At 51.8% G+C, this 24976-nt stretch overlaps 1 protein-coding gene across 4 annotated transcripts in view; it reads left to right on the top strand.

The window, feature by feature from the left end:
• The window catches only part of BOC (BOC cell adhesion associated, oncogene regulated), a 76502-nt gene that overhangs the window by 41225 nt on the left and 10301 nt on the right, over nucleotides 1–24976 (top strand). For all 4 annotated transcript variants that reach the window (XM_084873972.1, XM_084873971.1, XM_084873974.1 and 1 more), the window contains exons 5-9: nucleotides 14451–14597; nucleotides 16327–16470; nucleotides 17807–18100; nucleotides 18696–18968; nucleotides 20029–20336. In XM_084873972.1, the coding sequence (XP_084730098.1) occupies nucleotides 14451–14597; nucleotides 16327–16470; nucleotides 17807–18100; nucleotides 18696–18968; nucleotides 20029–20336 (1166 nt within the window). The remainder of the gene's footprint in view (nucleotides 1–14450; nucleotides 14598–16326; nucleotides 16471–17806; nucleotides 18101–18695; nucleotides 18969–20028; nucleotides 20337–24976) is intronic.

The raw sequence follows: 24976 nt of genomic DNA, 5'->3' as shown, positions 1-24976 counted from the left end.
TCTAGCTTTTCTCCCCTTCCCCTTGACATTGTACGACAAGCATGTTGCATTGGCCATGTGACCGCTTTTATTCTGTCCTTTTCATTGAGTATTACATGCACCCGGTAAAGCACGCGAAGTGCGCTAATGTTCAGTGACAACCTGGCGCGGTTCCCACGTGTACACACCGCGTACCGTCACTCCGGCAGGTTTCTCGTGCCCCTTCCTGGCTCACCTGCCCCCCGCCCCCAACCAGAGCAGGATCATCCTTCCCCACGGCCCTGGGACACCCACCAAAAGGCACCAAACCCTTTTCCCATCGCCGGTCAGGTTGTTCCCAGTTGTGCATTCCTACAAACAAGATGTGCGTTTTAGCAACATGTGTGCCTTTGAAGGATAAGTCCCTCTGCAAATGGCCAGCACATGTCTGAGAGGCGCAAAAAACGCCACCACCCTCCGCCTGGCCTCATTAGGAGCCGGGCTGAGCCTTTCCTTGTTTGGAGAAGGAGAGGGCTGGAGAGGAGGAGGTTTGCTTTGGAGCCTTCCTTGTACTTCAAGGTGTATCTGTGCGAGGAAAGACAATTTATAGCTTTATTAAAAAAAAAAAAAAAAATTCCTGGCCAGTTTTTTCTCTAACGCTTAAAGGGATCTGCAGTTGGCAGTGAGGACAAAGGGAAGGGTTTGGTTGCAACCCAAAAAGGCCCAGCGAGAGAAGAAGGGGCTTGTGCAGGAGCCAACCGAGTCTTGTTGGAAAGCCAAGAGCTATTGGCTTGTCATTTAGACATGAATCAGGAGTGAAATGTTTGGGCCTGACTCGGAGGACGGAGAGGCTCTAGAAACTGGGGGAGCGGGCGTGGAGGGGCTGTGTCATGGAGAACAAGGAGTCGGTGGAGTGGGACTGCAGCCTCCCACTTTGGAGGAGGCAGTGGGAGAGGCGGGAAAAAGGGGTGCTGTCTTTGGGTTAATGCCATGGGGCATTTGGCCCGGGCTCAGCAGTTAGATTAAGTTTCCTAAAGCACATTCCTGAGCAGAATGGGGGCTGTGTTTTGCTGGTTGGCTGGTATACGAGGGAGGCTGAGCAGGAGAAGGGATTACCAGAGGCCTCGTCTGCGTTTAGAAGCAAGGCTGGGCAGTGGCGTGCTGGTGTGCACGCACGCACGCACGCACACCCCACACAGCTCGAGACGTCCTTTTCCTCCGGCCTCCTCTGCGCGTGTCCAGATGTTCATCCTCTGACAAAGCATTTGTTGTGTGGCCTACCTGGCAAGACTGCCTTCTGCATCTCCGTGAACTTCTGGAGATCCCCGGGGAGATTTGGATGATTGGGGCTAGGGCCTGGCAGGAGGATCCGGGATGTGGAGAGGCCACTAGCAGAGCTTTCCTGTTCCAGACCTCTTCTGAGGCCTGGATGCTGGGAGGTGGGGGTTGCACCGGGACTTCATCCCGACCTGGTGACATGGCTTCTGGTCTTCAGGTAGAATGTTACCACCTGAAGACTCTCACCTGTGCGTTCCTACCCTCCCCCCCACCAGGTTGCTCTGGCCGTGTGGGTAACGGCTGCCTTCCCTCTGTGGAGGTGCCTCCCCAGTCTCCTCTGCAGAGAATTCTTTTCTTATCGAGCCTACATTTTGTGGTAAACCTCTCCTGCTGCTAATGCCTCACTCCAGACCACCTTACTTAATTCTTGCTTTTTGACATACATGTGACGTTGAGATCCTTGATTGCCTTTACCTTTCTTTTCACAAGCTTTATACTAGGAGCCAAACGCTTGACATGGCTCAAGCGTGCCCACTCTGTGCGTCTGAGCCAATGGCAGGAACTGCCAGCGGACGGCACAGTCGTCCGCCCAGGCCCCGACTCAGCCTGAGAAGGGTTCTCACAGCACAGCAGAGCTCACAACCGGTTCACCAGAGCCGACGTGCATGTGGCAGCCGCTTCCTATCCCTTCCCTCCAGTAATCTGCCGTTCAAGTCATTCCCCTCCATAGTTCTTCATTTTCAACTCTTTTCTAGTTTTTATTCCTCAATTCTCCCAATTATCCTTTCACCCCTCGTTTCCAGCCGACGTTGGAAATAAATAGGTGGTAGCTGGGTGGGGATTTTTAGTCCTCAAGCTCAGGTGACGTCCTAGGCTGATGCTGGTGTAATTGAGAGTGGGTCTGTCACTCCCTGCAGCTCCTCCATCAGGGGCTTCAAGCACTTAGGCCAGGCACCCACTTCTGAGCTACCCTCCCTCCGGCAGCAGCAGGCGGCTGGCAGGACAGGAGGGGGTGCTCCTTCAGCAGCGCTCTCCCTGACTCTGTGCCTTTGAGGAAAAGTCAGAAGGTGACAAGGCGCGTTGTTACCATAATTTAATTCATAAATATGATGAAGAGCCAAACTGGTCTAATGGGAAAGAAACTGAAAGAAATAAAAAAAAAGATACTGGGTTTAAGTTTTAACCCTGACACTTTGAGTGAATGTGACTTAGAGCAAGCGACCTAATCTGCATCGTCACAACTATGAGATGAGCACAGTATATTGTCTTCACTGTCATGGCTTTTTCTTGGAGGATCGAATGAGAGCATATGTGATGGTACTATTTTGAAGCATTTTATACACTCCAGGCGTTTATTCATTCAAACACACGTTTGTGGAGTGATTTCCTGCAGAGTCCAGGGTGGCAAAGCGCCAGCTATAGCCAAAACCAAGGGAGAGAATTGCCTGGTTAGGAAGAGAGAGCTCACCCACTTCCTGTGATGTTCTTGACTCCCTACGTACACCTGTTCTCCAACCTGAGCCCCGCCTCCCAGCTGCCAGTCAGCGCAGCCCGCGGCGTCCCTGCCCCGCTGTCCCTGTGGCCTCTGTTGTACACTGCCGTGCGTCCTTCCAGCCAGGCCAGGCTGACCCCGCCCCCAGAATGTGAATCCCACAAACAGAAACCCTGTCTCCTTGAGCTCAGCTCCCCGCAACTCTGATCCCCATCAGACACTTCCTTGAGGTCTTCTAGGCTCTGACCCTGAGCCTACAACAGGACATTAAGGACCACTGTAGACATTTTTTTTCTTCAAGTTATTTCTAGCTCCTTCATCCCTGCTTTAGTCAGGGTTCTACAGAGAAGCAGAACCAGTTTTCCATATAAACGTAGAGAGAAATAGAGACAGGGAAAAGGAGACGAGAAAGAGGTTTAAATAACTGGCTCCCATGACTGTGGAGGCTGGGGAGTCCAAAATCCATAGGGACTTAGGACCCCCACGTAGGAAACAGCAAACCATCCATTCTCCAACCTCAGGCTCAGTACTTGGGTGTTTTAGATAATGATATCCCAAGAATTGGGGAGTATTTAGGATTCTCAACAGGGCACAGTGAGACCTGAGCCCGATGGCTGAGGTTCTCAGTCTGATGGAGAAGATGGGCTGCAGAGCACAAGAGCCAAAGAGCACGCCAGACCTGTGAGTTGCCTCACAGACATGCAGACAGATTTCAGTGGGCGCCCAGAGGAACAGGGATTCAGTTCGGGAACTGAGGAAGACCCAGAGTTGAGTTTGAAGAACTTGTGGGAGACACCTTTATTGCTAATCTTTTGAGTCCTCTGACCCTCAACAACTGAACTCACCTATTAGTACTGTGTACAAGACTGAAGCTCGGGCCAGCTGCCGGGATGGGGCGGATACTGGCACAGTGAGTTTAATTTCCGGTGAGGTATTTCCATGATGGGTTCACTTGGGTCTTCAGTCTAACCACCAGGTAATTGTCTCTTTCTCGCTGCACCTCCTATTCCCCACTCCACTCCCACCTCCCCATTTCTCACTGTTTCTCTTCTCTGTTGCCTTTGGGAATGCACATTTTGTGATTTAGAAAGAAACACCATAGAGTGTTTTTTCCAGCACCACCTCTCTCCCCCAGTTCGGTTCAGCCAGCCAAGGATGGCTTGACAAAACAAGAAGGAACCCTTCATTGCAAATTGGAAAAACATTTGTTGTTGGCTTGGGTGTCTCAAATAATCCCTTTGGTTTGGGATGAAGGGTTGGCTATGGTGGAAGGAAAAACCACACAGGTGTCTTCCAGAGCTGCCCCAGGAGGGGAGGGGAGGCTGCAGCTGAAAGAAGGGGTGGGGAGTGGGGGGGAGGTTAATGAGAGTCTCCTTTGCCGGGAGAGACAAGCAGCTCATAGCTAAAAAAGGAGAGCTAGCTTGAGCCTAAAATTTAGCTACTTTGTACATTGCTATTTAGACAAGAAAATTATTGGGAGACAGCTTAGCCCCAAAAGGTGCTAAGAAGCTTGAAATCTAAATAGGAAATGATTAAGGAGTACCTTATAGCTTTAGGCCAATGTCATATTAACTGTTTTCTGCTGGATATAAGCAGAAATTCACAACTCACAAAAAGGTCCCTGATGTTCAGGCAGCACTAGAAGTACCAATCCTGTCATACCTGGTGCAGGTGCCCAGGCAGATGTGTGGTATAAGCTCTGCTCAGGGCGGGGGCAGGGGAGTGGGGGGGGGGGGGCAGCTGTCTGCCCTAAGCAGCCAGGCTTCCGATTCTCTATTTAGTAATGGTATTTAGTAAAGGTCAATATTTGCCAAAGGAAGACCTCGAGACCATGGTGCATTGTCCACCAAGGACGTTCTCAATGCATCCCTCTCTTCTCAGTCTGTTCTCTTCACACAGCTACACGCGTAAATAAGTCCAGGGCTGTTTTCTAAGCTGTGTATTGAGTAGAATTATAGACCCAAGGAGCCAGAGCTGAAGGAAGGATTATAGCAGTGTTCCCCCACCAGTGATTTCACTTTCCACGGTCAACTGCAGTCCGAAATTATTAAGTGAGAAAATTCTTGAGTTTTTTGTTGTGCAGTTCTGAGTAGCGTGATGAAATCTCAGGTGTCCTGCTCTGTCCTGCCCGTAGCGTGAATCATCCCTTCACCCGGCACCTCTACACTGTTAGCCACTTAGTACCCACCCTGGTTATCAGATCGACTAACGCAGGCTTGCAGTGTTTGTGTTCACGTACCCCTGATTGTACTTAATAACGCCATCTTTACATAACCCTCATTGCAGCATCATTATGAGAACAATTACAGTTATAATTGTTCTCTTTCACTTGTTATTGTTGTTCATAACTTGGTGCGCCTAATTTATAAACTCAGCTTTCACAACTATGTGCGTACAGTCTTGTACCCCTTCACAACAGGGATACGTTCCGAGAAGCGTGTTGCTAGCCAGTTTCATGGTGGTGCGAACGTCGTGGGCTGTACTTTCGCACACCTGCATGGGACAGCCTGCTGCTCCTGCGCTACAAGCCTGTGCAGCACGTCAGTGTGCAAAGCAGCAGGAGCGTGAATCTAGCGGGAGAGGAAACGATGCAATCAGACGCTGCAGTAAACACAAGACGTCCCAGGCTGCTGCTGGCACAGCACTGCATTCTGTTTACAGCAAAACTTTTATAGGTAGGAAGAGTACACTCTAAAATAGCAATAAAAAGTATCGTGAACACATGAACCAGTGACAGCCATTTATTGTCAGGTATTAAACCCTGTATGCAATTGGGTGGGCTAGACTTTTATACACCTAGCAGCCCAGTAGGCTTGTTCACACCAGCATTCTGCAGACCCATAAGGAGGGCGTTGAGCTACAACGTTATGACGGCCACAGTGTCACGAGGCTAGAAGAGTGTTTTCAGCTCCATTATCATCTGAGGGACCGCTGTCGTATGTGCAGTCTGTGGTTGACCAATACATTATGTGGCCCATGGCTGTATAAGGAAAAAACAGTGAATATATAATATATAGGCTTCGGTACCATCTGCGGTTCCAGGCATCCCCTGGCGGTCAGGGGTCTTAGAATGTCTCCCCCACAGAGAAGAGGGGAATGCTGATTCGCTTGCTGGAAATCACGGGAATCCTTTCGGAGACACAATGCAAAACGATTCCTTTACGATGAAAAAGAATCAAGAGAGCAATCGAGTCCCTCCTAAGTTCTTCCTTTTCTGTACGTGGAGAAGTCGGGGGATTTCTACTTTGATCGTGGTTTTGGACAGTTACAACTGTTTTTAGAATTTGGTAGTGGCTCTGAGAGCTAAAGGACAGTCTGTTCTGCAAGTGAAATGTTCACCTCTAAGATAAAGGACTGTTTCTTAACAGTGAGAGAAAAATGTAAGCAAAATGAAAAGGGGAAAGAAAAAAAAAAAACTTGCTGAGGAAAAAATATAGCATTTTTTTTCTACAGGAAAATTGTGTTTGATTTTGAGTGACTGTGCTCTTCTACTTAAGAACATTTGAAGATTTCAGGGGTCGCTGATTAAGGCTTGGGCTGTAGGATGATACATGTAAACCCGTCTCTGAGCCCCCACTTCCATTGAGGCCCAGCCAACCCCGTTTTCTCAGCTCCTGGCATGCCCCTTGTTTGGGGAATGGTGCTCCAGGTACCTGCACCATCTTGCTTTCCATTCCTTTCCCCAGAAAGTTCCTCCCTCCCTGGTTTAAGAATCCCTTCTCAGTTCTCAGGACTTGGGAATCTTCTCTTCTAGGAATCTTTTCTTGAAACTGTCAGCTTCCCGAGTGTCTGTGGCAGGGTCTCTTCTTCCCAGCCGCCTCACCATCCTGGGTTAAAGAGCCCTCCCCTGCCTGTCTCATTGCCTGGAGGGCAGGGTATTGCCACTCAGCTCTGTGACCACACTGCTCTGCACAGGGCCTGGTGCACAGGAGGCCTTCCGTGAGTGTCCAGGAAGAAGAAGTCTCTAGATTAAAATGTGTTTGAAGTCTGGAAGATCAAAACGGGCATGCAGAAAGGGAACAAAGCCTTCTTCACTAAATCCTGATATATTAAACATTTTAAGGAAGCAAATAGGAAAGAATGAAGCAAGAACTCAGGCCATAAAGATACAAAGAAATTCAGGAAGGGTTTAGAAAAAACGGATGGATATGAGAAACATAAAAGGCTGTTTTTGTTTTTGTTTTTGTTTTCAAAAAGAGATATTTGGAGGAAACTCTGGAACCTTTGAAGGGATACGCCAGTGAATGTGGCTCCATGTCCCACCAGACACCCCGAAGACACTGTCCGTGGTTCCCAGGCGTGTGGCCAGAAGTGGGCACCCCCGTGGGCTTCACTGGCCGTGGGACGTGTTCCTTCCTCTCCCGCCTGGAGTGCTGTTCTTAAGAGCATGTTGAAGTGTTCATCTTCATTCCTCCTGGGCGCCTGGGCCTCGCTTCTCAGTCCTCTCCCTCTTCCTGTGCAGGCTGCCTGCCTGCCAAAGGCCCATGCCAGGATCCGGGATCCAGCTCTGGCTCTGATGAGCCCAGACCACCAGGATTCACATTAATTTTCCCATTGCTAAAGTTTATAGTTTATATTGAGTTGATCAGAGAAATATGTGTGATGTGGGTTGCTGGCAAGCAAATCTTTTTTTTCCTTCTCTCTTTCTTCGGTGTATTTTTTCAAACCATTTCATTCCTTGGCCGGGTCCAAAAGAAACTCCCCAGTCCTGCTAACCAGCCCTGCTTCATAGCAGCACTGGAGTCAGATAAACGAGATGGACTGCAGACATCTTCCCCGTTCATCTGGCTGCCAGACTCGGTGGAGACGTGGCTCCCACCCTTGACTTGTCTTCGGGGATTAATCACAGTTCTCCTTCTCTTATGTCTTTTAAAAATATATATTTTAATTGGTTCAAGCCAAGAAATTCCTGAAGCATTAGGCCAGTTTATTGCAAATCATTTAATGACATTGCAAACTAGGCTCTTTTTATTTTTCTTCCTTTTTCCTCTCACACTCCTCCCTTTCTGTCTTCTCTCCTCTCCTGCCCAACTCCTGTCATGACTTTGATCTCCTGCCCTCACTCCCCACCCCCCAACCCCCAGCTCTTTAATCAGTGTTCTCTCACTGCTCAAATCTGGGTGCAAACCCCACCTCAGCTCAAAGGAAAAGAGAGAAACACAAGATTTAACAGCGAATATGTTTGGCATCTGCAAAGGTTTTTTCCCCTCACGGAAACTGTTTTTTATTTAAATAAAAGGGAGCATGTCTTGTTTTCATCAGAAAGTGTGTTTGAGAAATTTTATGTCATGTTTCCATGGCTGTCAGGAAAGTGCTTTGGAGCCAAAATTATTTGTGCAATAGAACAGGCAGGAAAAAAATCCCAAAGAGAGCAAACACATTTACCCACTCACCCTGCCTGCAAAGAGAGGGGCAATTCTCACTCTGCCAGTCCCCTTTCTACCTTTTCTCAGGAGGTCCAGGCGCCCTGCCCGGGGCTGGGACGCTGATGGAGGTGGGAACACACTCTGGCGAATTGTTGAGCCCTGCCGTATGTGCTGTTTTATGTCTTTTCCGTTAGAGTAAAGCTCGTTGGGTTAGGAACTGTGTCTTGTCTTCTTGGTGTCTTCTGCAGTGCCTGGTGTAATACATCACCTCCAGCTCCTGGCTGGCTAATGTCTGTCTCCACGGCGCCTGGAGGGGCGGTGTTGTGCCGAGTGCTGACTCCAGAACATCCTGATTTTGTTCAGCCTCGTGGGTTACAGTGGGTTTGGTTTCAGTGGTCTGTGTGCCAGGGCAACTGACTGGCAAAAGGCTTAGTCACTACCCAGGATGTGTGGTTTCTGAGATGCCTGCCTGTCCCCCAGCAAACCCCAGCCTCTCACCAGGAGCTGTGCTTTCTGACTGAAGGAAAGCACGGTCAGGCTCCGGTCTCCACGCTGCCTCTGTAAATTGATTCACTAGCAAAGCACTCTTATTTCAGAGGACCGATTTTGGGGTCACCCCTGGGGTGGAGATCAGTGTAGTGGTTCTCTGCCCATCAGTGAAGCAGCCTGAGGCACTGGCCAGCTTCTGCATGGCCAGAGGCCACATGGGGAGGCAGTGCCCGGGGCCCTCCCCTTCTCCGACCCCACCTCCCAGTCCGTCTGTAGGGCAATGAGCCACAGGCTCTGCCTGAGAAAGCTCTTAGGGGCTTTGCTTCCCTTGCACTTTTCCAAATTCAAGAAGGGACCCTGGTGCAGGGAGGGCCGTGAGGGCGCCCCTGAGGAGAATGCTTTGTTAGAGCAGAGGCTTCTGTGCTGGGAAACGTCAACCGCAGATACAACAAGCCACCACAAGGACAAGTCAAGACCTGGAGCCATGAGAAGCTGGGAGTAGAATTATCAGTCAGCCCAGAAACTTGCCGATGGCCATGAGGCTACAGAGCCATCCTGGCAGTGTTGCCAAGGGAGGGAGCCGCTCCGCAGAGTGCCCCCGCAAGCTGGTGGATCCCATCCAAGCCTCAGCGAATGAGTGCAGGCTTGCCTGGTGATTCCTGAGAGCGGGCGGGCGGGCAGGAGGGAGGCGGGACTGACTATTGGAGAAGTGCCTGGGTGGGTAGAAAGCCAGTTGTTTAAGGTGAGCTCGAAGAGAGGAGGATGTCGGTAACTCCGTGCAGCCCCAGCCTACGGCAACATTTCACCTGACTTCTTACACAGAATTGAACTTTTTTTTTTTTTAATATATTTTATTGATTTTTTTACAGAGAGGAAGGGAGAGGGATAGAGAGCTAGAAACATCGATGAGAAAGAAACACCGACCAGCTGCCTCTTGCACACACTCCCACCAGGGATGTGCCCACAACCAATGTATTATACATGCCCTTTACCGGAATCAAACCTGGGACCCTTGAGTCCTCAGACTAACACTCTATCCACTGAGTCAAACTGGTTTTGGCCAGAATTGAACTTTTATTTGCAGCCTAAGCGAGGGCCCGGGGAGGACAGGTGGCGTGAGGAACCTCCTTGACTGTGATTCTTAAGTTTAAGGATCACACGAGGGCACACTGCCGAGGCGGACAGCACCTGCCAGTGGATGCGTGCGTGAGTTCCATGAAAGGCAGGGAGCTGGACCTCTGATTAAGCTTTGACACTTCTGCACTATGAGAATGAATGAACTTGCACCAAATATTGTAGCTTCATTCATAGCTCTACTGAGCCTTCATTAAATAAAGGAAAGACTGAATCCAGAAGATGGTGAGAAAGGAATTCCAAGGGGGCTCAAGATAAAACATATCAATCGTGTTTTCTCCTCTGACCCTGGTGGTGGCAGCCATGCCCACATGCCTCTGAATGTCCTTTCCTTGCTTTTTCTAACCCCGGCTGGCTTGTCTGATGTGCCCTGTGAATGTGAAGAAGAAACATGGGGCACATCAGATCATCTGTTGGAACAAATCCCTGCAGTCTGTGCATCCAAGGTACCAGGAAAGAGACCGGTCAGAACATACATGTTCCCTGAAGAAATTGAACACACAGAAGGCATTGAAGTGAGCCAAGTTCTGTCTGGAACCTGAAGGAATATGGGCTTCCTTTGAAAGCACAGCATTCTGTGGAAAGTAGGGGAGGCCAGTAATCTCCACAGTGGCCCCAGGGACCAGGGCTTCTGACCTGCTGAGAGCGGAGAAACAAGAGCGAGCCTCTGGGCATTGGATTAGTGCAGACAAGTTACTAAAACAGCTGGAAGAATACACAAAGAGAGGATGCACACGCGGGTCTGAGGGAAGGCATGAGAGGATTAAAGCTGCAAAAACATTCCAGCCAACAGGCAAGGACAGGTGTCCTGTCAGACCATTTCCTGGTGAAACCTGATCCATCCTCCTGACTCAGGGCCTGCTCACCTCATTTGTAACCAAGGGCCTGCCCCTCATTCCCGGGGGGGGGGGGGGGGGGGGGGGGGGGGGGGGGCTCTCTGAGCAGCCTGACCAGAAGCCAGCTTTGCAGACAAAGGGGCCTGGGGCAGGCTGCTTTCCTTCACATGCAGCCAACCGCATCTCTCTTCATCTGACTTGCCTGGCGGCTAACTAGGCTGGTCCTGTGTGTGAAGCGTCACCCGTCCCTGCCCTTCTCCCTGCCCGAAAACACTAGGAGAGGGTGCTCCGATTTTCCAAGTCGGTCATCACTTCATTGCTCTGCCTTTGATCCCTTAGTGGAACTCAACTTTTGCTCCGGCAGCCAATTTGGGAGTTTGTCCAGTGAAGCAACAGCTAAGGCTTACGTTTAGAAGGCACCAGGAGAGGGACGGGGCCAAGGACTAAACTTCTGCTTATTTGTTCTGACACCAGGAAAGCGTGCCTGCCAGCCGGCCCCCGTGGGGAGCTGGGTGCCCAGCTGGGTGTCCTCAGCCCTGCCTGCATGGCTGTTGTGCATATGTTGGCATCAGAACAGAGGGCTGTCTGGACACATGGCTGACCGGTGCCCAGCTTTGTGCCTCCCCCACTGCACAGCCTCCTGTCTACAACCCAGCAGTTGTCAGAGGCGCAGAGGGTGCCAAGAGGGGCTTACGGAGGGCCTGGCGTTTGTGGGGCTGGGTGGGTGGATGAGGGGGTCACGCGGGGGGAGCATGCTCTGCTCCTGCCTGAATAAGCCCGCAATTACCGTGGGGCGGGAGCCCAGGCCGTTAAGATGGTGATGGCATTCTGGTGCCAGACTCCTTTCAGTTGTTCACATCTTTCTTGCAAAATGATCTGTGAGGTTTACATCTATTCTTGCTCAAGGCAAATTTCCTTGGAATGAGGTAAAGATAAGGGGGAGGAGGGTAGGAAAAAACTCAAAAGCTCTTAGTGGAGTATTTTTAGCTTTATTAGACCGTTAAAGAGAGTGCTTCTCAGTGACGGGGGAATTTTCCAGATGCCCTTGAGCTCACAATGCTCACAGCTCGCTCTGTGGGGCGCCTCCTGGCTTAGCAGGTACCTGCACACTGTGCTGAGAACCGCGAGGCCTCGGCATTGTGGAAGTGCATGGCTTTGGGAAGCGGTAACCATATTTAGCTAGAGCACACTGAGCACAGGTAGTCCTCCCTTTCCCACAGTCCATTGCTCCCTCCTCTCTGAGAGGAAGTGCACCCCATGTCTTGGCGGAGAGACTCACCCAGGACCAGCCTGTCATTTATAGGGCCCAGTGAAAAATGAAAATGCAGGGCCCCTTGTTCAAACATGAAGAATTTCAAGATGGTGACAGCAGAGCATTCAACCAAGCGTGGATCCCAAGCACGGGGCCCTGTGCAACTGGGCAGGTTGCAAGCCCATGAAGCTGGCCTTGCCTCAGCCTTCCTATGTATTCAATGAGGATTAGCAAGCACTTGCTGTATCCTGCATCCTGGGCAGTGGGGCTTGGGGTTGGAGGCATGGAGTGCAAAATAGACTGCCCACTAGAAGTTTACAATTTAGTTAGGGTCGGGTATCATGCACACAAAATTAAGTAATGATGAGATCATTCTTTTCAAGCCCGGAAGGCCTTAAACTAATAATGGACGTCCTCAGAAAGCACACCTTCAGGTCACCCACCCAAAGGAAGGGACCGGAGGCTGGCCTCCCTTGATCCACAGGTATCACGTGGGCCTGGAGAATGAAGTGGAGCAAGGGAAAGGAACTGGGCAGTCTGTCCTTGGTTTTGCCACACCACTCCATGGACAGCACACATGTCTTACTCCACACTTATTGCACCTATTTTACCTCTTTCCTGTGACCCCGGAAGTAACCTCAAGGAACATTTTATTTTCAAAATAGCCGCACTTAGATAAAAGGTTGGCCACACTTGGATAAAAGGTTCATAGGACGTGGACCATGCTAGGCCCTTAACCTTGAGCTCACAATGTAGGCCAACTCAGCCAGCACATCTGAGTTCACAGGCAACAAATGGGCCCCTTGTGCCTGACGGAGGGGCCAGCTCCGAGGCGGCCGTTTTTCAGTCACTCGGCATCACTGGGCATTTACTTGGGCTAGGCCTAGGTTAGGTTCAGAAAACACATGTATGAAGTGTTTAGTCCTACCAAAACCGGTTTGGCTCAGTAGATAGAGCGTCAGTCTGCGGATTGAAAGGTCCCAGGTTCAATACAGGTCAAGGGCATGTACATTGGTTGCAGGCACATCCCCAGAACCGGGTATACAGGAGGCAGCTGGTTGATGTTTCTCTTTCATCGATGTTTCTAGCTTTCTATCCCTCTCCCTTCCTCTTTGTAAAAAATAAGTAAAATATATATATATTTTTTAAAAGAATCACTTGGTCTGGAAAAAAAAAAACATGGTTCACAATCTGATATGGTGATCAAAGGGACAAGGATCCTTTCATAGAAACAGAAGGGCCCTCCTGCCCTGGCTTGACTGAGAGCTTTTGGAACGTTCCACTGAGTGGGAAGCTCCTGAGCCAGCTGAGTGCCTCCGTCACCAGGCTCTCCTTTGTCGACCGTAGTTGTTTCAGTAAATACCTCTCCTGTCAGTCAATACCTGACCCCGCCTGCTCCTGTGGCCGTCTCCTGTCTTCAGGGGAAACAGCAGCGGCAGGTGGTCCTGTGGTGGCGTGTGGTTAGTCCCACAGTGTCGTTCTCGGGAGCTGAGGAGAGGCGGTGTGGTCAGCAGCCAGTGAGGGTGCCCAAGGGTGTTTTCTAAGTCCCGTTATGAGGAGTGGGTAAATATTCTCATCTCTCTTATCTTCCTCGCCATTCGTCTTATTTCCTTTCTCAAGTTAAATTCAGCTACAGTTCTGAAAACAGAATTTGGAATGTGGATTTGTTGCACAAATGGCCCATTCTGTTCAGCAGCATCAGTGTTTCAGCTCCTACAGAGACAGCTCTGTGGTTTGGACTCTTGGATTGATTGGGAAGCATCCGGCTCTCATTCCAGATGGACCTCCATCCTCTCTCAGTTCAGGTCCCAGTCTTCCTGCCAGCGTGCCAAGCCAGGAGAGATGCCACTCTGCTGCCAGGGCCTGCAGCCTCGTGTCAGGGCCCTCGGCTCCCCTGTATGCCCCTGCCATTAGGCCACACCAGGGAGACCCTTCTTTGCCTTAGAAACCCTGGGGGCATCCACCGCTTCCCCCAACCCCCACCCCAGCCCTGAGAAGGTATTAGCCATAGTGTAGAGCAAGCATGTCAAATTCAAAGGCTAACACAGGCCAAATGAACAAGGCATGCGGCCCATGGGCCATGAGTTTGACATGCTTTATGTAGAGTATAGCTCTGGGGTAGCAGGAATAATCCCGGTTAGAACCATGCTTGGAAACCGAGTGAAATTCTGGGCCTCTCACTTTTCACTGTGGATGTCTGAGAAGAACCAGGGAGGGTCGTTCTTGAACTGGAGGAGACACCAGCATTCTCTTTTGTTGTTCCCTCTGTCTCCGTTAGCTGAGCTCTGCCAGGGCATCGGTGCCTTGACCCTGACTAGGTTCAGTAGGGCCAGTGGGCCTGTTCAGCTCGTCCCTGTGTCTCAGTATAACAGAGAGGCTGGTCTGCATCACAGGCACCTACTGAAGGAATCTCTATGTCCACCCCCTCCCTGCAGCTCATATGTACCAAGCTGAACTCCCATGCAGTGATGAGGGCCACACGTTCCATCCTTTAAACTCGCCTAGACAACAAAGGTAGAGGAACGACTCACAGAGAGCCCCCAATGTGAGGTTTTACAGCTGTTTGTTGTGACTAAAGACACCGAGATGGAACATTGCATGTCTCCTCCATCGAGGCCCATCCGGCACCCCCCTTCTCTCCACAGATCTCCAGGACTTCAAGTTAGACGTGCAGCATGTGATTGAAGTAGATGAGGGGAACACGGCCGTCATTGCCTGCCACCTTCCTGAGAGCCACCCAAAAGCCCAGGTCCGATACAGTGTCAAACAAGAGTGGCTGGAGGCATCCAGAGGTGAGCAAGCAGGAGCCCAGAGGCCAAGGCCAGGAGGAAACTGGCCACCCCTGACCACTGCCTCCTCATGCTGGTCAGCTGCCTTCCGCCTTGCTATTTAGCCCTGTAGGAGCCTGAAGGGGCTGGCTCCCTTAGGGAGGTCCTCCGCCCTGCCGTGAGGAGTGTCTTGCTCTTGGAGGCCTGGGACGATGTTGCTGAGCTACGCCATTTGGTCAGGGCTGTCAGCACAGGTTCCAGATTTCCCCCGTGTGAGCTCCCGGCCACCAGGCAGACACAGAAGGGCTGCCAGCAAACCCAGCCATTCCTGCAGCTGCAGCGTGGGAGGTGGAGCTCGTCCCCACATGGCAGAGCAATCCTCTTATGGAACTTGAGTTTCTCCCTGTCTCCATTTTCCTAGTAATGCAGCCATCTCAGGGGGGGCTGAGCTGTGGCCCCCCAAGTACCAGTTGGGGAAACAAGATGCTTCATCCACAACTGACACTGCAAGCTAGGCCAAGTAGACCATACTGACTGGACCCCATAGCTCAAATGTGTGACTTTAAAAATATAAACATTTTAAAATATTTTATTAACTTTTTCTGGTTATGAAAGAAATGTATGTTCATTATAGAAAACACAGAAAACTATTTCTTCAAAAGGGCAAAACCCTAAATCCTGCCCCTCAGAAACATGTGGAGACTGTGGGAAGAACATTGACCTGTACTGTCCCCAGCAAGAGCCTGGAGTGGCCTCTAGAGGAAGCCAGCCCACAGGGGTCAGAGTTTCTCCCTATTCTGTCTGATATTTGCCTAAGTAGCTCATACCCGGGGGAGGCCGGTGCCAGGCTCAGTGAGCCCGGAATACAGGGATACCCCGACTCCCAGGGCAGGCCACCAGGAGCTCGGAGCGGAGGGCCAGTGGTCCGCCTGCCAGGAAGCCGGACACTACTGGTGTGTCCAGCAGCGTGAGCCTCTCTCCTGCTGAGAGGAGTTGAGCCCAGCCCTCCCCGCCCCTTCTCCCCCTGGGTCTCCCTGGCACCCCCAGCCCAGAGCACACAGCCCAGCAGGCCAGTGATGCAGAGGGGAGGGCTTCCGCTGCAGAGCGACAGGTTGGGGTCAGAATGTTCAGAATGTTCTCCCCGGTTGCAGAAATTCAGTGGTGAGGTGGCTCAGAGCTGTGACTGACAGAGGATGGGCGGTTCTGAAGTGAAAGCCCTCCCTCCTGTGGGCGTGACCTCTCAGCTCCCAGCGGCTGAGGCAGCACACGTTGGGCCACTTCACAAACAAGGAAACAAAATCTGTGAGGTTATCACCTTGCCCAGGGTCACAACGTCTGTACAGGCAAGTCCAAAGCCCGAGTCCAGGTCTGGCAGACCCCAAGAGCTGCTGCCTTTTGCCCAAAGACCCTTACCTGTGAAATGCTCTTCCACAAACCTGTGGATAACCTGGGGGCAGTTACCTGGTTCCTCAGTTGTTTCGTTCCCTGGCCTTCTGCCCCCCTGGCTTTCAGGTTTTATGGGAGAAGAGCATTTGGGAGGTGGGCTTGCTGGGGCTAATGGGTACAGCTCTTGGGAGCTGTACCCCTGTGGGAGCTGTTGGGTGTAGTGTTTGAGGCCCAAACTCCCCGCCCCACTGTGGGAGCTGTTGGGTGTAGTGTTTGAGGCCCAAACTCCCCGCCCCACTGTGGGAGCTGTTGGGTGTAGTGTTTGAGGCCCAAACTCACCCGTGTTCCCTTCCTATTCTTTCCTCAGGGAACTACCTGATCATGCCGTCGGGGAACCTCCAGATCGTGAACGCCAGCCAGAAGGACGAAGGGATGTACAAGTGCGCAGCCTACAACCCGGTCACCCAGGAAGTGAAGACCTCGGGCTCCAGCGACCGGCTGCGTGTGCGCCGTAAGGGGCGGGGCCTCCCGGTGGAGGGCGGGGCTTAGCGCCTAGGTGTCTGGGATGCCACAGCCTTGGGGCTCCGGCTGGTGGGACATCCAGGACTCAGCGGGGGTGGGACCTCCCAAAGCGCCCGCCTCTCACAGCCCAGCCCTCGGGCTTGTCTCAAAGGGGCTGTGCCTCCTGCTCACTCACTTCAGAGCACTGTGGGGACCCCCCTGACCCCCTCACTGAGCCTGTGGAGAGCTTTCAGAGGAGAGGATGGAGGGGCTGGAAGGGGAGTGTGGGCTCAGCAGCGGGCAGCGGGTGCGTGGGAAAGACGTGCTGCCTGGAGCCCTTGCGGAGGCCATCAGTCTGCACAGCTCCTCCCCCTGGTGAAAACCGTGGGGCCCACACAGCCCCCGGTTTATGTGAGAACAGCTGCGTTTGCTGTGCACCTTCTGTGGCCAAGGCTCTTTCTGATCCCTGTGGACCCCGTAGAATAACATTGAAGGTGAAGTTAGGTTTGAGAGTCGGCACCAAAGGCAGGTTTACTGTGAAGTGAGTGAGGCAAAATTTCAGCAGTTCCTGGCCCGCCTAATTGAGTATCTGTGATTTTGTATTCTTTTCCTTAAAGATGGCTTCCTGAGCTAGAGGAGTTTCAGGTGGCACAGAACCGGGTCTGTCCCTGGTTGGCACATACAGCAAAATCGCACATAGTCAGCATGCTACCCGGAGGTCCCAAGGGCGATGGCATGTTGGCCAGCAACATGCCTTTCAATAAGTTCCACCGGTCTCTCTCCCTGCGTTGAAAAGGGGTGCTGGCTGCTTCCTCAGCTGAGAGCCTAATGAAGCAGTTGGTTGGGGGGCCTCACAATGGGAGAAGTGCTCACCTTTAAACCGTAGGCCCTGCCCATGTCAGCGAGCCGATCAAGTGAGATGCTGCTCACACTGTGGGAGGCACTTGGGTTCTGAGGCCCGTGCGTGGGGATTCGTGTATCCCATCGCCTCCTGTCTTCGAGTCCCTTACTGGGTGCAAGCAGGAAAAAACCTGCACCAGTTAAGTGTACCTCTGGCCACCCCTCCTCCTTCTTCTCCCACACTCAGCTACCCACACATACCCTTGGCCGTGATTCTACGCCGCTGCAGTCTCATTTGTAACAACTCCTGCAGGAAGTCCTTGTTTCTCATAAGAAAACCAAGGCCGAAGGGAATTCAGTAACTGGCCCTGCTTTACGTAGGTCATAAGCTCCTGAAGGCTATTTGGTTCCAAATCCGTGACCTCTGGGCCACCCAAGGTCGCACAGAAGAGGTCCTCCACCCCAAATCCTGGTCCCACACGCCGTCCTCCCCTCCACCCCTCCAGGCTCCACGGCCGAGGCCGCCCGCATCATCTACCCCCCGGAGGCCCAGACCATCATCGTCACGAAAGGCCACAGTCTCATCCTCGAGTGTGTGGCCGGAGGGATCCCGCCTCCGAGGGTCACCTGGGCCAAGGATGGGTCCAGTGTCGCTGGTTACAACAAGACGCGCTTCCTGCTGAGCAACCTCCTCATCGACACCGCCAGCGAGGAGGACTCAGGCACCTACCGCTGCATGGCCGACAACGGGGTCGGGGAGCCCGGGGCAGCGGCCATTCTCTACAACGTCCAGGTGTTCGGTGAGTGTCTCCTGCAGACTCCTTCTCCTGGACCTTCTCTTGGGTCTGCGTGGCCTCTCTGGAAGCTCCTAACCCCAGGCTCAGGGTCACGTGCCTTCTGAGAGGTCATGTGCAGAGTGAGTGAGGAGTCCTGACAGGTGGAGATCCTGGATCCCAGGGACTAGGGTAGAGGGGCTGACTGCCCCTCTCTGCCCTTTCCTGGTGGCTCTGATGGTGGAAACGGACACTTTCCCTTTCCTCTGTCCATAGCCCGGGGAAAGAGGGAGCCTTTCCTGCTGAAACTGGTTTGGCTCAGTGGATAGAGCGTCGGTCTGCAGACTGAAGGGTCCCGGGTTCTATTTGGATCAAGGGCATGTACATTGGTTGTGGGCACATCCCTGATAGGGGGTGTGCAGGAGGCAGCTGGTTGATGCTTCTCTCTCAATTTCTAGCTATCTATCCCTCTCCCTTCCTTTCTGTGAAAAATCAATAAAATATATTAAATAAATAAAATTAAAAAAAAGAGGGAGCCTTTCCTGACCGCAGAGCCCCCCCGCCTGCCTGGCATGGCTGGGGAGACTCGGCCTCTCTAACCCCGGCTCTGGTTTCCCGGCAGAACCCCCCGAGGTCACCGTGGAGCTGTCCCAGCTGGTCATCCCGTGGGGGCAGAGCGCCAAGCTCACCTGTGAGGTGCGCGGGAACCCCCCGCCCTCGGTGCTGTGGCTGAGGAACGCCGTGCCCCTCGCCCCCAGCCAGCGCCTCCGGCTGTCCCGCAGGGCCCTGCGGGTGGCCAGCGTGGGGCCCGAGGACGAAGGCGTGTACCAGTGCATGGCCGAGAACGAGGTTGGCAGCGCCCACGCCGTGGTCCAGCTGAGGACCGCCAGGCCAGGTGAGTGCGGCGGAGGGAGCGTGGAGCTGAATGCTCACAGAACCCTTCTCTCCAGGGGAATCTGAAAAGGAACCCCAATGTGTGAAACCCATAAAAGTGGCTTTTATGGGCTTATATAACTTATTAAAAAGTCAGAAGTGCAGATTTTCACTAGTGAAAATGACCAATTTAGTGGTTGTATTATAATTTAAAAACACTTTTTCATTGTTTTGTAGAATCTGTGGGTTCATAGGGTTCCATGGAACCCAGTCTGACAACGCCTGCTCTGGCGCAAAGGAAAACAAGTGTGTAGTGAGCTTGATTCATTTCCCCTGACACCTGCAGCGACTGAGCAGTTACTGTGCTCAGCACTGGACCAGGAGGCCTGGGGAACACAGAGAAACATAACACAGAAAGTCTCGGGAATTTTTTCACGGAGGAGATAAAGTTTGCAAAGGAAATAATTGTAGAAAAGTACAATGACAAGGAATGAAATGCTAAGCCACCGCCGTCAGGTGCCAGCCTCCCGCGGGGCAGGCAGCGGAGAAGCTCCCGTGGCAGAGTCTGTGATGCTCCCTGAAGGAAGCATTGCCCTGGCTCCTCAGCTTCCCGGGGGCATTTCCCGTTGGCGTTCCACCTCCCGTTCCCAGGTCAGTGCGGTGGAGAAGGAGAAGGCCCGTGTGTGCCAGGGTGCTAACACCGCACCGTGAGGGGCATGCCCCAGCCCCAGTGTTAGACCTGAGAAAGAGGCCGCGGGGTTCCTGCACCCCAGGAGCAAACAGGTGGTTCACTTCAGTGTGGAGTCAGGAACAAACAGGTTGCAGACATGCTTGCCTGCCATGCCTGGGCCACGGCAATAAGCCTGGACGTGGCACCAGACTGCCTTTCCCTGCTGGAGGGCAGGGGCGTGACCCTCCCTTCCGCGGAGCCTGTGAGCAGGCCAATGGCCACGTCAGTCCTGCGCTGAGGGCTCTTCCTGCCCAGCAGGTCCTCTCTCTGACTTTTTTCTCCACGGGGGCAACAGCTCAGCGGGTGACCAGGGGACTAACACCCTCTTCCTTCCTTCTCTTCCCTGCTCCAGGCACAACCCTGAGGCCGCGGCCCGATGCTAAGCTGGACACTGCCACACTTCCCGTGCCACCCTCCAGACCCAGAAGCCCCGACCAGATGCTGAGGGGGCACCCAGGGCTCCCGAGGCCTCCAGCGTCCGTGCAGCCAGCTTCCCCGCAGTGCCCGGGGGAGAAAGGGCCGGTGGCGCCCGCCGAGGCGCCCGTCATCCTCAGCTCACCCCGGACCTCCAAGACTGACTCTTACGAGCTCGTGTGGCGGCCTCGGCATGAGGGTGGCAGCCGGGCACCGATCCTCTACTATGAAGTGAAACACCGCAAGGTAGGGTGCCTGGCATTGTGCCCACCCCCTCTCAGGCTGGGCGGGGGTGTCTGTTCTCTCCCTCCTCTTGAGCTCCAGCCGCAGCCTGGACTGCCAACCCCACTGCTGGTCACGACCTCCCACCTCCTTCAGGGTACTTTCCTACCACCTCCAGGAAGAGGGTGATGCTGGGCATTTGAGACACTACAAGACCCAGGAAAACACTGTGCCTTTGCCTCGGGTCTGGCTTCATGCACAGGCTTCCCAGAAGCTACCACCAGCAGCTTCTAGTCCCAGAGGGAGCGACAGTCTCCCTGTTAACATCCCTGGCCTTCCCCTCCTCCCTCTGCCATTTGTTGTTGATGTTGTTTTGTTTTTGAATCAACCTAAGCTCCGCTGGGTGCATACCTGCAGGAACCCGGGCATGGTGAACGATCTGTAAGCCAGGAAAACAAACATCTGTGATGTTTGTTTAGAGTATTTTCTCTAAGGCCTGTAAGGCACCCTCAGTTCTCAGACTCGTGGCATGGGTTTGACAAGCAGGCATTTGAGCTGGAAGCACATCGAGTTGTTCAGACCTTGACAGAGGCGAGTCTGTCCCGGTGGTGTTTGGGGAGCTGTCAGAAAGGACCGGGGGGCTGACGGGGTACCGGACGGAGCCTTCCAGCCCGTCGTCCTGGACACTGTGTCCTGTGAAGCAGCAAAGGGTCCCCAGGCTGTTATCCTCACCCAGGGCTGCATCCTCACCTGCGCTGACCCTGCACTTCCTGCAGGAGGATGTCCTGGCAATCCTTTTCTGATCGCCCCACGTACACACTACCTTCTCTCTAAGGTCATTAGATAGTAGGCAATTACTGTTTTCAAATGGATTTCTAAACATCTTACTTGATAAGTGATGCGTTATAATGCTAGACTTTCTTATGCATTCCTATTGGTTTTTTGTTTTGTTTTTTTGTTTTTTGCTTATGAAAGTGCTGTGTGCACTTGGAAGAAGAATTTGGAAAATATATGAACATGGAACTAAAAGAGTTTATCAACTCTTTTCCCCCTCCAAAAACAAAAACCAAAGCCAGCCCTGCATGGAGGAGACTCTGGCTATACAGAAGCCGTTTCTCCGGCCGGCTCTGTGCGTGTCCCGCTGACGTGCTCAGGACAAGTCCACAGAGACTCTGAGGGGGTCGGAAAGACACCTTGGGCAAAGCTGCCTCCCAGGTGGGGGCCGAGGCAGGCAGCTTCTTACGGATGCTCGGCCTACTGGCCTCTCTGTCGCCAGCCAGCAAAGGGGGTGAATATGTTTTTAACAAACAGCACCATTGTTCAGCCCGGGTTACGGGGCCGGGCTGGTCCTAACCCTTGTTTCTCTGTGTAACTGGACACCTCCACCTCGGGGCTGTAGACAGAGATCAGGGCAGGCCAAATGCTCATGGTCCCCAGGAGACGGGAACCAGCATGAGAGCAAGAATAATATTTTTCAGGCCAAGAGGTGGCCACCACACCGCCTGGCCAGGAGGCAGCTGGCAAAAGCCATGCGTGGTGATCCGGAAATGCCGGGCTGGAGCGGCGTCCATCCGCTCGGCGTGTGTGACAGTGACTGATCACCGTTCCGTTTCTTATTTTCATGTCTGGTCCCGGTGGCAGTGTGAGGCCATGCCTGGGGAGTGAGCAGACACTGCCCACGGGGCCTCGGTTCTATGGAGTCAGCCTGCGGGGCACTTGGCGCTGGTAGGTGAGCACAGCCACAGCAGAATAATGTCCCGGGAGCAGTCCCTTCCTTCTGGGACTATCGTGTCTTCAAGATGGTCACATCAGGAAGGATTTGGGGCCCTGACTGGTTTGGCTCAGTGGATAGAGTGTCAGCCTGCAGACTGAAGGGTTCCGGGTTTGATTCCAGTCAAGGGCATATACCTTGATTATGGGCACATCCCCAGTAGGAGGTGTGTAGGAGGCAGCTGATCAATATTTCTCTCTCATCGATGTTTCTAACTCTCTATCCCTCTCTCTTCCTCTCTGTAAAAAATCAATGAAATACATTTTAAAAAAGAAAGGATTTGGAAATAAAAGATACCAGCATTTGGGTTGTTCTCTCGCTGGAGCCTGAGAACCATTCAGTGCGTTTCCCCCTTTTCACACAGCAGAGTGCTTTCATTTCCTGGTGCATCTGCAGAGCCTGGCTACTGTGTTTGGGTTTCCAGCACCACCGGGGATTCTCAGTTTGTAAAATCTTCTACCCCTGGAACAAATCCTGGAAGCCTGACATTAATGAGCCCAGGCCCTGCCTGGCCCGTGAATAGCGGGGCTTGTTCTACTTTGGAATATTCTTCTTGGGACTGAGAGCTTTCCTGGCAGCCGTTTAGTTCCTTCAGCAAACCACACCTCGGGCTCCAGCAGGCTCTCTGAGACATGCACCGCCCGCCCGCTCGCAGTTAGGTCTGTCCTGCAGGTAGGGTGGCCGAGAGCGAGTGACTCGGCCTCTCAGCATCGCCAGCCCGGAGGAGCCTGAAGCGCCTTTGTTGTTGTTTTTCTTTAAAGAGCTGACAATGTGAAGCCGATACTCTTCATCCATAATCCTGACAACTCATCCACACTTTTTAAGTTCTAAGCAAGGGCTGAGGGCAGGAGCAGAAAAAAGGATTGAGATGGCAGAAACCTCACAGAGCGGAGGGTGTGGGGCAGTCGGGAGAAGGGCCAGGCATTTTTGGGGAACCTCCTGTCTGCCCAGTTCAAATCTTGACAAACAATCTTCAGAATCACCCGAGAGACCTAATTTGCTTCATTCAATGAAAAGCCTCGGGATCAGAGAGGGTGTAGGGGACTGGCTTATGTCACACAGCTAGTGAGAGGGACAACCAGGATCGAACCCAAGATGTTCTGGCTCCCAGGCTGGTTTTCTTTCTCTAGAGGTTAAGATTGTGAGCTCGCGCTCACTGGGGATGTGGCCTTTGGCGAATGCGTCCTCTCTCTCGGGCTGTTGTCATGAAAGCACTGTATGGCGTATGTAAAGTGCTCAGCCCCATGCCTAGCACCTGGTGAATGCTCAGCAAATGCGGCCATTTCTACCGGTGCCGCTACTTTTACCATCGTCCTCATCTTATTAGAATAGGAACTGTTTGCTTTAAATAGAGCAAGGAGGAAGAAAGTGAGATGAGGTTTTCAGAAAAAGAGAGGGGGGTCTTTGGAGAAATGCTCAGCAATGTCAGTGAGGCCTTTTGAGCCTCCCCACTGGGTTTTCTCTGATGGGATCATCAGATGGGAGAGAAGGGAGCCTGACTACCAGGCGTACCGGTTAATAATTCAGATTTTGTAATCAAAGAAAACACAATAATTTCAAGAGAAACATCAAAAGTGCTTTAGTCAAAGTGATGCACATCACTAGATACATTTTCCTCATCTTTAGGTAATTTGTGGATACTTTTAGAACTTTTTCTTCTTTTGAGGCAAACCATTCAGAGACCCAATTTTCCAGTTCTTTGTAAGTTTTGGAGTGCTGCTCAGAAAGTGCGTGTGCCATCAGTCAGAACAAGTGGTAATCTGAAGGAGCAAGGTCTGGTGAATATGGCGGGTGGGATAATACTTCCCAGGCAAGATCTATTAATGTGTCTTTACTGGTTTTGAAGTGTGTAATGGTGTGTCATCATGAAGCAAAATTACTTTGCCATGTCTTCTGGCCCATTCTGGACATTTTACGATCAAAGCGTGGCTCAAATTGACTATTTGTTGTCAATAGTGATCAGTATTAACAGTTTCACCTGATTTTAGAAGCTCATAATACACCACACCTTCCTGATCTCAAAAAACGCAGAGCATTGTCTTCTTTCTGAAGCGATTTGGCCTTGCAGTCAATGTTGATGGTTGACCTGGATCAACCCATGATTTTGTGCATTTGGGATTCTCAAAATAAATCCACTTTTCATCACCAGTCACAATTCGATGCAAAAAAGACTTTCATGCCATTGAAGCAGCATTTTACTGATGTCTTTTTGGTTTTCCATTTGTCTTTCATTCAGTTGATGTGGCACCCATTTTCCTTCCTTTAAGATCTTTCCCATTGCTTGTTAATGATTGAAAATTGTTTGCTGAGAAACGTTTAATCTTACTGCAAGTTGTTTTTGAGTTTGACAAGCATCTTCATCCAATAATGCTTGTAATTGTTGGTCTTCAAACTTTTTCAGTTGACCTGGACCTTCTTTATCTTTCACATCGAATTCATCATGTTTAAAGCACTTAAACCAGCGTTCACAAGTATCTTGAGATAGAGCATTTTCACCATAAGCTTCCCGATGTATACGATAACTTTCAGCAGCACTTTTTTTCAAAATAAAATATTGAATTAAAACTTCCCACAAATGCTCTTTTTTGGGCACGACATTTTTAAGTGTAAAAATATCTATGATGTTAACACCCTCAGCAAATTTGACATATGAAGTTTTGAAGCTTGCTGTCAATACAACAAAATGGCATACATATCAGATCACATACATATCAACATTCTAATCTGTGTAACTCCATCTATTGAAAAAAATCCGCACTATTAACCGGTACACCTGGTATACTGGCCTAGGCTCAGAAGACCCAGTCTGCACTCTGCAGCACCACCGCTCCCCAACCTGCCCCGTTCTCCTCCCACCCACCTTCCTGCCCTCTCAGCTTACGTCTGCTTTTCT

The sequence above is a fragment of the Pipistrellus hanaki genome (assembly GCF_964339955.1).
Source record: "Pipistrellus hanaki genome assembly, chromosome: 2".
Classification (NCBI taxonomy): Eukaryota; Metazoa; Chordata; class Mammalia; order Chiroptera; family Vespertilionidae; genus Pipistrellus; species Pipistrellus hanaki.
The sequence above is the reverse complement of the archived record's forward strand: the minus strand, read 5'-3'. Positions and strand labels throughout refer to the sequence as shown.